This window comes from Impatiens glandulifera, chromosome 1 (genome assembly GCF_907164915.1).
Source record: "Impatiens glandulifera chromosome 1, dImpGla2.1, whole genome shotgun sequence".
In the NCBI taxonomy this organism is placed as follows: Eukaryota; Viridiplantae; Streptophyta; class Magnoliopsida; order Ericales; family Balsaminaceae; genus Impatiens; species Impatiens glandulifera.
Genome location: NC_061862.1, coordinates 96,284,774 through 96,297,886, shown reverse-complemented (window position 1 = coordinate 96,297,886; position 13,113 = coordinate 96,284,774). Strand labels below are relative to the sequence as shown.

Genomic DNA, 13,113 nt, shown 5'->3' with positions numbered 1-13,113 from the left:
GTTTTCACAATCATTCCAATGTGGTCGACTTTAATCCTTGCGGTTATGCATTTGTTGCGGCTACGAGCGTTTACCATTTCTCAAGCAAACACCTAAAGGAAAAGCCGCCTAAGGAGGACCGACCGGTGGTGCTCGAATGGGCTGTAAGTAACAAGACTTGCAAAGAGGCGGCCAAGGATGTTCAAACTTATGCTTGCAACGGTCAAAACAAGGAATGCTTGGACGTTCAGAATGGGGTAGGTTATAGGTGCAAATGCATCGACGGATTCAATGGGAACCCCTATCTCTTTTATGGTTGTGAAGGTACTAACTAAACTAACTAACTATATACCCACAAAACCTCAGCTAACTAACTTTTTCTTCTTCTTTTTTTTCTTTCTTTCTTTTGATGATTAACCCTTTCATAACGCTCTTGTTGTTATGCTGCAGATATTAACGAATGCAGCGACCCAAAGTTGAATGACTGTGTGGAAATCTGTAAGAATGAACAGGGAGTCCTCATTGTTCATGTCCGTGGGGATATCACGGCAATGGAAGCAAAGCTGGCACTGGCTGTTCATAGGCTTTCCCTTTGCTCGCTATAGTTATTATCGGTACGTTAGTTATAACTAACTTTTGAAAACTGTATGTTTGTTTGAAAATTTTAAATTTAATTCGACATTTTTTACTGGCATACAGGTACTGGGATCGCCATAATATTCTTATTCAGGGTGTTTATCTGGATGCATCATTTGGTAAAGAAACAAAATCTGATGAAACTCAGACAAAGCTTCTTTCAACGAAACGGGGGCTTCATCATGAAAAACCAACTCTCATCTACTCAAGGGTCCTCCTCCACAGAAACTGCAAAGATTTTTACCGCCCATGAGTTAGAGGTAGAAACCGGAAGATACAGCAAATCTAATATCCTCGGAGAAGGCGGTTTTGGCACCGTTTATAGAGGTGTTCTTCCAAACAAAACTGTCGTTGCTGTCAAGGTCTCCAAAAACATTCAGAAAGGCAACCTAGAACCGTTCATCCCCGGCCAGAAGAAGGGCCAAGTAGAGGAGTTCATAAACTAGGTCGTCATTCTATTGCAGGTCAACCACCGAAACATTGTCAGACTACTCGGATGTTGTCTGGAGACCGAGGTTCCCTTACTAGTCTACGAGTACATCCCAAATGGAACCTTACACGACCACATCCATCCCAAAACCGGCAAGACCAGCTCTCCCCTCACGTCTTCTTGGGAGACTCCCCTCACGTCTTTGAAACTGAGTTTTCTAATTCTGTCGTATATATCTTCGCAGGTTATTGTGGGTAGTTTCATAGAAGATGGTGGGGGGTTCGGAAGAAATCCGAGGCAGTGAATGAAAGGAGCTTGCATCTGCATAGACCAATTTTGGTTCGACAGGAGATGGAGGTTCAACTTCATATCTCGTGATTGCAATTGAATTTCGGAACCCGATAGTAGAAAATGAGGACCTCTATGCTTAGTACGCCCATCAAACGTATCGGTCTCTTTGCGCCAACGATGATTAGGCGGGAGGAATCGTCGATGATTCATGTAACACTCCTTCAGGAAATTTGTTAACCTCAATGATGTAGTGTTCTGATTACAAGATGGACATACAAATTTCCCATTTGTACTCCATCTAGACAAATTTTCATATACTGGGAAATCATTAATAGTCCACATAAGAGCTGCCCGCAAGTTAAAATATTATTTTCTGTTTGTATCGTATGTTTTTACACCGGTACGTCACAATTCCATCAACTCTGAACCTACGCGGAACTGCAACTCATGAGGTTATATTGTTTTATGTTAAAAAAACTGTTTTTCATTTAAAATTGTCTTGAACAGGCCTGGTTTAAGATTCTGTCACTCTCGGGGTCATTTCTGCTGACTGAAAATTGGCGGACCACGAAGCAGGACGGGCGGGTTAAGTGTATCGTTTGGGGGCGTGTTTTTAGTGGTTCTATTGCTGGGCTTTTAACTGCTGCATCCCCTGTTCAGGTCTGGTACTAAAAGAAACAATTATATATAAGAATTTGAAACTGAGTTTTCTAATTCTGTCGTATCAACTATTAATATAGTGGGCCAGAGAGGGTCTTTTAGTTGAGTAACCTCCAACTACGAATGCGGCTGGACACTTAGCCACTGAACTTAAGTTGCATACTTATTATTTCTTTCTAGTGAATTATTAGCTCACAGCTTTGTAGTACCCAAAATTCACATGTTTCATTTCTTTTCTTGTGTTCATATTCTGTTATTTCAGTTTTCCAAGGTGATGCGGTGCGAGTCGAAGAGGCGTTTATGCGAAAGTTGCAGCATCCGAAAATATCTCGCAAGTGTCAGATTTCGACGATTGCCTAGTGTTTATCGGGCGGAAACGTGGTGCTGTGAAGAAGTCATGGCTTTGCCATGAGGTATGATGGTTTAAGGCCATCTGACGACCTTTAGGGGCTCAAAATCGCATTTTTATTAGTTTCGGGTGTTTTTTGCAATTTATTAAAAGTTGTTTATTTCTTTTGCAAGCTAGGGTTTGAGTATTTAAAAGAATCTTAAAACACTTTGTTATGGGAAGATTATTAATCAGAAAACGAGGTTTCCTCAATATCTATCAACTTTCGGTATTCGTAAGAATCAACGAATCTTGATAAAGGTTCATCCTAGCCACGCACGCTGCATCAGTTGGTATCAGTTTCCAGTCGACCCTGAGGTATGCCGCCCCGAAGACAGTCGCGCAACCATACCCCTGGTGCTGATGATGGTGACCTTGCTGAGTTGCGACGTGAAAACGCTGAGTTTCGCCGTGATAACGACGATTTGAGGCGGCAGGTTGAATGGTTGACGCAATTGATGGATGCATCTATGCACATGCACCACCCTGAAGATGATGTTACGGTGACAGATGAAAACCCTCTCGGTGGTCTTCAGAATCGATCCCCTGAACGCCCCAATCATCGCTGGGAGCAGGCTTTCAGGGTGGACATCCCTAAGTTCGATGGTAGTCTACCACCGGAAGAGTTTATTGATTGGCTTTCTCAGGTTGAAGAGATTCTGGATTTCAAGGAAGTTCTTACAGATCGTCGTGTACCCCTTGTTACGATCCGCTTACATGATCGTGCACAAGCATGGTGGCAGCAGTTGAAACAGACACGTGTTCGTCATGGTAAGGCAAAGCTCACGAATTGGGACAAATTCAGGAAGCATATTAGGGCTGCGTTTCTACCATATAATTACGAACGTAACCTGTACCAGCGGTTCCAGAATCTTCGTCAGGGTTCTCGTTCTGTGGATGACTATTCCACTGAGTTTTACACCTTTGTGGCTCGTGTTGACCTGTCTGAGTCCCCTCTCCAGTTGGTTTCTAGCTATATTGGTGGCCTTCGCCTCCAGTTGCAGGATATTTTGAATATGTTTGATCCCTTGACTATTTCTGAGGCACATCAGCGTGCTTCACAGGCTGAGAAACAGCTAGCCAGGCGCGGTTCGGGTAGCTTTGGAAAACAGGTTGTCCCCACTAGTGGCATTGGTTCTTCTTCCCAGCCGGCCCATCCCACCCCAGCCCCCCCTCGCAGCACTACAGCCCCCCCCCCCCCCGCAGGGACGTCCCGGTGGCTTGCGTTGTTTCAATTGTGGTGAAGTTGGCCATCGCCAAGCAGAGTGTCACAACCCAAAGTCCACCAATCGTGGTCTTTTTACTGAGGTGGATGATCCTGACTCTGCTCTTCCTTCAGATTCAGCCCCAGTGTATGATGTTTATGATGATGAGGCTGCGGAGGAGTATGTTTCTGGTGATGTTGGCCCCCTTTTGGTGATTCGTCGATCATGTTTAACCCCTCGTGCTCCTGACAACGAGTGGTTACGCAATTATCTGTTCCATTCCACTTGTACCATCGGTGGCAAAGTTTGCACCTTCATCATTGATGCTGGGAGTTGTGAGAATGTGATTTCTGAGGTTGCAGTTTCGAAGCTGGGTCTGTCCACTGAACCTCACCCCAAGCCTTATCGCCTGTCCTGGCTGAGTCAAGGTACGGATGTTACAATTTCCAAGCGCGTACTTGTTAATTTTTCCATTGGTTCTCATTATCGTGATGCTGTATATTGTGATGTGGTTCCTATGGATGCTTGTCACCTTTTACTTGGTCGCCCTTGGCAGTTTGATCATTCTGTTATACATGATAGGCGTGCTAATACCTACACGTTCTTATTTCATGGTACCAAGATTGTGTTGATGCCAAATCAGCCCAAGAAGGGTGCTGCCCCCACTCATCATGCGTCCCCCCTGCCACCTTGTTGTCTCGGGGTCCTTTTTAGACCGCCATGGTCGAATCTGGCATGGTGTTTGCTCTATTTTGTTCGCTGATTACCTGTGGTGCTAGTTCTGAGGTGCCTATTCCAGTGCAGCCGCTGTTACAGGAGTTTGCAGATGTTTTTCCTGAGAATCTGCCTTGTGCCTTGCCTCCTTTGCGTGATATCCAGCATCACATTGACTTGGTTCCAGGTGCTGCCCTACCCAACCGTCCTCATTACCGCATGAGTCCCAAAGAACATGAAGAGTTGCGTAGACAGGTGGAGGACTTGCTGGCTAAGGGACACATTCGAGAGAGCCTTAGTCCCTGTGCTGTCCCGGCCCTTCTTACCCCAAAAAAGGATGGGTCTTGGCGTATGTGCATTGATAGTCGTGCTATCAACAAGATTACAGTGCGTTATCGGTTTCCTATTCCCCGGTTGGATGACTTGTTGGATCAGTTGGGTGGTGCTTCTGTGTTTAGCAAACTGGATCTCAAGAGTGGATACCATCAGATTCGTATTCGCATGGGTGATGAGTGGAAGACTGCCTTTAAGACTCGTGAGGGCTTATATGAGTGGCTGGTTATGCCGTTTGGTCTGTCGAATGCTCCTAGCACCTCTATGCGTGTGATGAACCAGGCTCTTCGCCCTTTCATTGGGAAGTTTGTAGTCGTTTACTTCGACGACATCTTGATTTACAGTGACAGCGAGGTAGCACACCTCTCCCATCTTCGTGAGGTGTTATCTGTTCTCCGGCGTGACAAGTTCTATGCTGCTTCCTCGAAGTGCACATTTCTTACTGATTCTACCCAGTTCCTCGGTTATGTGGTGTCTCGGGAGGGCCTGAAAGTGGACCCGAGTAAGGTACTGGCTGTCAATCAGTGGCCCCACCCCTCTTCGATCACTGACGTTCGCAGTTTTCATGGCTTGGCTTCCTTCTATCGGCGTTTTATTCCTCACTTCAGTAGTGTTACGGCTCCTATAACTGATTGTATGAAGGGGGTTAAGTTCTTCTGGACGGATGATGCCGAGGCTGCCTTTGTTGAGATCAAGCACCGACTCACTTCAGCCCCTATTTTGGTTCTTCCTGATTTTTCCCAGCCATTTGAACTACATTGTGATGCTTCGAAATTGGGTATTGGGGCTGTACTTAGCCAATCTGGGCGTCCTGTTGCTTATTTTAGTGAGAAACTGTCTAGCGCTAAACTTCGTTTCAGTACCTATGATATTGAGTTCTATGCTATTGTCCAGGCAGTCAAACACTGGCGTCATTATTTATTTCAGCGGGAGTTTGTCTTATATACGGATCATGATTCCCTCAAGCATCTTGGTGGTCAGGACAAGATTTCTCATCGTCATGCTTCGTGGGTCTCTTATTTACAGCAGTTTACTTTTGTGATTAAACACAAGGCTGGTGTGTCTAATCGCGTGGCTGATGCTTTGAGTCGTCGTCATGGGCTGTTGGCGGAGATGCGTGTCCATGTACCCGGCTTTGATTCGTTTGTGGACCTCTATCGTGATGATCCTTTCTTTTCTCAGGTCCTCATTCGCATCCAACAGGGGGATTCGAGGGACTTTGTCTTGGAGGATGGGTTCCTTTTCCGCGGTGTGCAGTTGTGCATTCCAGATTGCAGCCTGCGTTTGAGGATGATTCAGGAACTCCACAAAGAAGGCCATGTTGGGCGTGATCGTACCTTCCAGCTTCTTGCAGCTTCTTATTTCTGGCCTTCGATGCGCAAAGAGGTGGGGTGTTTTGTTGCTCGCTGTCGTGTTTGTCAGTTGGCTAAGGGCGCTTCGACTAATGCCGGGTTATACTTGCCTCTGCCTATTCCCACTCAACCATGGTCTGATGTCAGTATGGATTTTGTCCTTGGGCTGCCACGTACCCAGCGTGGTTCTGATTCGATTTTAGTGGTGGTTGACCGATTCTCGAAGATGGTTCATTTCATTCCCTGCAAGAAAACCTCTGATGCTGTGGCTGTTGCACAGCTTTATTTCAGGGATGTGTATCGCCTTCATGGACTTCCTGCCTCCATAGTTTCTGATCGGGACACTCGCTTTGTGAGTCACTTTTGGAGGAGTCTTTGGCGTTTGGTTAATACTCAGCTGAATTTTAGCAGTGTCTATCACCCGCAAACTGATGGCCAAACTGAAGTTGTTAATAGGTCTTTGGGGAACCTTCTGCGCAGTTTAGTTGGGGATCATCCTAAGGCTTGGGATCTGAAGCTGCCTCAGGCCGAGTTTGCTCACAATCATGCTGTTAATCGCTCCACTGGTTTCAGTCCTTTCCATGTGATTTACGGGCTGTCTCCGCGTGCTCCTCTTGATTTGTTAGCGCTGCCCAGCAAGGTGCGTCCTCATTCCACTGCTGCGGATTTTGTTGGTCAGTTGGCTCAGGTTCATCAGACCACTCATGACCGCTTGGTTGCTGCTACTGCCAAGTACAAGGAGAAGGCTGATTCAAGAAGGTGTGCTGTTGATTTTGAAGTTGGTGACTTTGTGTGGGCTATTCTGACTAAGGATCGTTTTCCAGCTCATGAATATAGCAAGCTTGCTGCTAAGAAGATTGGTCCTGTTGAGATTGTGGAGAAGATCAACCCCAATGCTTATCGTTTACGCCTTCCCAGCCATGTGCGTACCTCTGATGTGTTCAATGTGAAGCATCTTGTTCGTTTTGTGGGTGAGTCTTCTTCTGATGAGGATGATGCGGTTCCAGATTCGAGGACGAATCTTTTCTACCCTGGGGGTAACTCAAAGTGATCCTACATATTAATATGATATAAACTCAAAGTTAATAACTTCCTCACCGTATTGAAATGTTCCTCTTCATTTTTTATTATTATTTTTGTTTGTGTTTGTGTTGTAACAACATGGAAAAAACTAATGTTAAAAAAGAACAAACATACAAAATAAAAATGAGTAACTGTATCCTTCCTTCACCCGAGTTTTTTAATATTCCTATTTAAAAAATAATAATAAAGCTTTTCACTCGTGGTCATTATATATAAACCAGTCCTTCGTCTCTCTACCACCAAACAAGTTTAAAAAAAAAAACAGAGAACTTGCTTCTTCTCTACCAAAGAAGCTGTAGCTACCATGGCATCTTCCTTTTCTTCTCTACCAAAAAATCTGCTACTGATCATATTTTTCATACAGTTGTATGTTTTCGAATTAGTAGCTGCTGAGAGCCAGTTCTGCAACAGGACATGCGGGGAAATATCAATTCCGTACCCATTCGGTACCACTGAAGGATGCTATTTAGCGAACGACACCTACCATACTGAATCCTTCCATTTGACATGCAAGGACAATGGCGGTTTGTATTGGGGGACTAAAGGCAGAATCCAAATCAGCGAAATCAATGTCTCTACTGGAAGTGTCAAATTTTTTTGATGGAAATTGGGGAAGACTGTTATAATGAGTCTCAAGCCGATCTAGGATTGTCAACGGGTACATTCGTTGTCTCAACCACCGAAAACAAGTTCACAGCTTTGGGATGCGATACGTATGGGCAAATGGCGACCCGGCGGGAAGGCATGAACTTTTTCACCGCCTGCACGGCCTACTGTGCCAACCTCGCCGACGTTCAAGACGGAAGGTGCGACGGTATAGGGTGTTGTCAAGCAGCGATTCCTCAGAATACACAGCATTTGCAAAGTCGAGTTCTCAGTTTTCACAATCATTCCAATGTGGTCGACTTTAATCCTTGCGGTTATGCATTTGTTGCGGCTACGAGCGTTTACCATTTCTCAAGCAAACACCTCAAGGAAAAGCCGCCTAAGGAGGACCGACCGGTGGTGCTCGAATGGGCTGTAAGTAACAAGACTTGCAAAGAGGCGGCCAAGGATGTTCAAACTTATGCTTGCAACGGTCAAAACAAGGAATGCTTGGACGTTCAGAATGGGGTAGGTTATAGGTGCAAATGCATCGACGGATTCAATGGGAACCCCTATCTCTTTTATGGTTGTGAAGGTACTAACTAAACTAACTAACTATATACCCACAAAACCTCAGCTAACTAACTTTTTCTTCTTCTTTTTTTTCTTTCTTTCTTTTGATGATTAACCCTTTCATAACGCTCTTGTTGTTATGCTGCAGATATTAACGAATGCAGCGACCCAAAGTTGAATGACTGTGTGGAAATCTGTAAGAATGAACAGGGAGTCCTCATTGTTCATGTCCGTGGGGATATCACGGCAATGGAAGCAAAGCTGGCACTGGCTGTTCATAGGCTTTCCCTTTGCTCGCTATAGTTATTATCGGTACGTTAGTTATAACTAACTTTTGAAAACTGTATGTTTGTTTGAAAATTTTAAATTTAATTCGACATTTTTTACTGGCATACAGGTACTGGGATCGCCATAATATTCTTATTCAGGGTGTTTATCTGGATGCATCATTTGGTAAAGAAACAAAATCTGATGAAACTCAGACAAAGCTTCTTTCAACGAAACGGGGGCTTCATCATGAAAAACCAACTCTCATCTACTCAAGGGTCCTCCTCCACAGAAACTGCAAAGATTTTTACCGCCCATGAGTTAGAGGTAGAAACCGGAAGATACAGCAAATCTAATATCCTCGGAGAAGGCGGTTTTGGCACCGTTTATATTCGGTTCAATTAATTTTAATTAAAACCTCATGTAAACCCCCAACCCACCCATGAGAAGACCGCCTGCCTGCCATGGAAAGACAATTACCCGTCTATGTGAATACCAAAATGACATGGATTTTATATTTCCGATTATTAATTATAAATTCAATTAATTGAAGATGACATGCATCAACCGAACAAATCTTCGCCTCAATTACTTGGCTATTTTATTTTTATTAATTTTATATTTCCGTTTATTAATAAATGTTAATTCAATTAATTTGAAATGACAATCAGTAAACGACCAAATATTCGCTTTAATTTTGTTTTTCGAGTAGACGATTGAAAGAGAAGATTTCTTCTTTTCAAATATTTTTAGCCTGACGTTCATGTAAAACCACCTCCCCTCCCATGAGAAGCCAATTTGCCTGTCATGTAAATTCACTTACCCGTGCATTTACATTCCGCGAATAAATCTTCGCTTCGATGAATAGTTTTTATTTTCAATTTATTTTTATTATTTTTGTAAGAACTTACGATATCGAACGAATATTTATTCGCTTCCATGACTAGTTGATATAATTTCAATTTCCCTCTACAAGCCGACTCTCCCTCAATTTCATTTTCATAAGCAACTGTTCATATTCTTCTCTCTCTATCTCCCGGCGATAATCCAAACACTGAACGTCGAAACCCTAGATCTTTTCAATTATACTACAAGGATTTCTTCTGAACATGTCGGTGAACCAAGGCAACAACATGGAAGTGGATCCCATCGACTCCCGAGAGGTCGTCTTGCAAGTTTGTAGGAGCATAAATGAAAACGAAACTGCCCCCACTCCGGCGTCCAACGTCGATCCCAGCAATAAACTAGAGAGGTATGTTAATCTTATTGTGTTTATACTAATTTTACACATGTTTATTAAATTTATTTCGTATAATACTGATTTATGCTATCCCACCAAAATTAATGACTTCGAGGTTTAATACCTTTACATATGAAAGGAAGAGGAAGAGAAATCCGAAGACGAATACTAAGTCGTCATCGACTGCTGAATCAGTTTCCACAGTTGCTGTCGAAGCTACTGATGTTGCTGCAGGTACTGATGAGATTTTACCACCACCTTTCCCCCTAAAAAAAACCCAATGTTATTCCTACCTCCACTCCATCAGTCGATGAAGAGTTACCAGAACCACCCCCAGAAACCACTAATATTTCTCCGTCTACTACCCCATTCGATGAAGAGTTTCCCCAATCTCCCCAAAAAACCAAAACCATCAAGAAACGTAAACTGACATTTCTAACCAGATCATCACCTCATGGCCTCGCTCAACTCATTCCTAAATTGAGCGTAGAACAGAGGGAAGCCGTGAAGGAAATCGGGTTTGGTTCTCCTCTTACAATGGGCGTCTCCAAGTGCCTGGCTCATTTTTCCAGACACGTAATCCAATGTTTTGACCCGGATAAGAGTTCTCTGGTATTGTCCAACAGCGATGAGATCCGTATCGATGAAGATCTCGTACAGCTCGTGATGAACCTCCCTAGAGGGGCAATGAACGTAGTCGAGTCCGTTGGGTTGGACAAGACTAAGGACCCTGATTATTTTAATTTCTTGAGGGATTGGAAGACCAGATGGACCGGGGAAGACTCAAAAGCTCCCGAAACACTTTCTATGATCCCCAAGATATTAAGTAACACAAGTGCAGACAACGATTTCAAAATAGACTCCGTTGTCTTTGTTGTCTCAAGTTTTTTATGTCCAGTTCAAAATTCACGAGCCAGGTAAACATGTATTCAAACCTATTATATATCTAATTGTATTTATGAATACTGACAAATGTATTTTTTTCATTTCAGGTTCAAAATTCTCAAATCCTTAATGGAGGTTGATAACATAAAGGAACTGAACTGGTGCCACTTTACACTACAACGATTGGTTGACAGTGTAAGAAGTTGGAAAGAAAAAGCAAGTAAAGATAAAAATCCATATTTCGATGGACCTATAACCCTTTTATCGGTAAGTATTGTTGCCTCTCTTATATATGATTTATATATATGTAATATTTTCTAACATGTTTCCCACTCCTTTACTCCAGATTTGCTACCTAGATGGTGTTTTTGTGGAAGGTGAACGTATCCCCTACGAAAGAAAATTTCCAATAATCTCCTGTTGGGATGACGTCACCGTGTTAGAGTTTACCAACTTAGAAGTTCGTGCCGGTGGTTTTGGGCTGGGCAGGGCAAGGGCGCGCCTAGTAGTTAAACAACCCGAGAATCCAGTTGACTCGGTTGAACTAAAAGAAGACGATAATGAGGTATGTGGAAACAATAAATTGACTCCCATTGTTCTTTATTATCCTGTTTTCAAGATTAATGAAATCCGGTTTTCATAATGTACAGATGTTGACATCCAAAATCCTGCAAACTTTTAAAGATACAGCCCAACAGCTGAATTACCTATCAGGGGAGTTGGAGAAACGCAACATCGATCCGAAGCCCTTTTTTGAGGCCGGTTTCCTGAACCTCAGAGAGTCTGAAGGGTTCATGAAACACTTGAAGGTGGTGAACGATGGTGCGGTTCATGTAGGCGTGGAAGATCCTACAAGGGAGGCACTTGGGGACACTTTACAGTGTGCGGGCTTGAAAGTCAATAGTCCCGGGTTGATTACACATGTGAGACTGCAGTGGAGGACCATGCAGACAATCCACCAGCACTGGCTGAACTGAATGATTTTGAGGATGCAGTGATGTGAAATCAAGAAAATCCATCAGATCACGTTGAACAGAATGATCTCGATGTTGCCGTTCTGCCCAATGAAGCTCCGTCACCCCCTGTTCAACCGAAATCTGTTGAGGATGTAGGTGAGGACATTGAAGATGAATCACTCCTTCTTGAACAGGAAGATGTAGAGGCTGTATTTCAGCACAGTCAAGCCAAGTCACCCCCTCCTCAGCAGGACGAACATGAGGATTCATTTCTGCCCAACAAAGATGACTCACCCAGTGTTGAACCAACTGATCATGAGGGTGAAGGGAAGGAACCGGATGGGGCACACAAAGTGCAGACAACCACTGTTGAAGACGATGATCAGGGTGAAGGAAAGGAACAGGTTGATGAACCAAAATCTCCGCATGTTGAACCCAATGATCAGGGTGCAGGGAAGGAAAATGTTGAGGAACCCCAAGCTCAGTCTGTTGCACCAAGTGATCAGGGTGAAGGCAAGCAACAGGTTGAGGAACCCAAATCTCAGCATTTTGAACCAAATGATCATGGTGCAGGGAAGGAAAATGTTGAGGTTCCCCAAGCTCAGTCTGTTGCACCAAGTGATCAGAGTGAAGGCAAGCAACAGGTTGAGGCTTCTAAGGCCGTTGAATCTTCTGAAGATGAAGATGAAGGTGATGGGGGGGACGCATCAACATTAAAGAATATCCTAAGAGGAAGATCTCAAAAATTCCTGTGCACCTTCGATCCCCTTACATGCAACAGGTTGCGGATATGTTGGACCACAAAATAACCAACAAGGAACAGAGATTAGCCGATTTTGTGTTTGATGAAGACCTGCCTCCATTGTAAGTTAGTTCGCATTGTTTTAGAAATTTGAAAAATGAAATTAGTTAGTTATGGTCTTCTAAATGAATGTATTTTGCAGTGACGTTCTGTACGAAGGTGCACCTGGTAATATCACCCGTCAATTACTTCGTTCAATGAAAATGGGTCAAGAAATTTCGAGCGAATTGATTGACGCTTGGTCCATAATTGTGCACTTCAAATGCCGTAGGTTGCCAAGGCATGAACCAAGAATAATTTGTTTCTCATCAATTTCACATGTAAGTGCATCTCTTTTTTTTGCTATGTATCCTTCAATGTTCATGACTTTAATGCTCTGCCCTTATTTTACAGGTTAATATGCAGCATGATGCCACCTTATTTTCCCAATCCATTGAAGAAGACATGAGAAACTACCAAGTCACAAAAGAAGACCTCATCTTCGCTGACGTGGTCTGTACATATCCCTCAATTCCAAGTAACGAATATGCAATAAAGTAATAAATGTTTGTGTTCTTTTTGCAGATATTCCTACCCGTTGTCTTTTCCCGACATTTCTTCCTTGTTTGTGTGAATATTAAGGACTCCAAAATCGTTGTACTAGACAACTCCGGCCGTCCTCATGGAATGAAAATTATGGACAAGTATGTCACTTTGAGTAAACAACTCGATTGTTTTGTGAAATTCTTGTTAAG

The 13,113-nt window shown here is 43.4% G+C and overlaps 1 protein-coding gene across 1 annotated transcript; it reads left to right on the top strand.

The window, feature by feature from the left end:
- Window positions 1–7,671: 7,671 nt before the first annotated feature.
- LOC124937334 (wall-associated receptor kinase-like 8) lies at window positions 7,672–12,827 on the top strand. The gene is made up of 6 exons (XM_047477645.1): window positions 7,672–8,251; window positions 8,378–8,510; window positions 8,627–8,774; window positions 11,658–11,809; window positions 12,522–12,620; window positions 12,773–12,827. The coding sequence occupies exons 1-6, from the start codon at window positions 7,672–7,674 to the stop codon at window positions 12,825–12,827; spliced, it is 1,167 nt and encodes a 388-aa protein (XP_047333601.1).
- The last annotated feature ends 286 nt before the right edge of the window (window positions 12,828–13,113 follow it).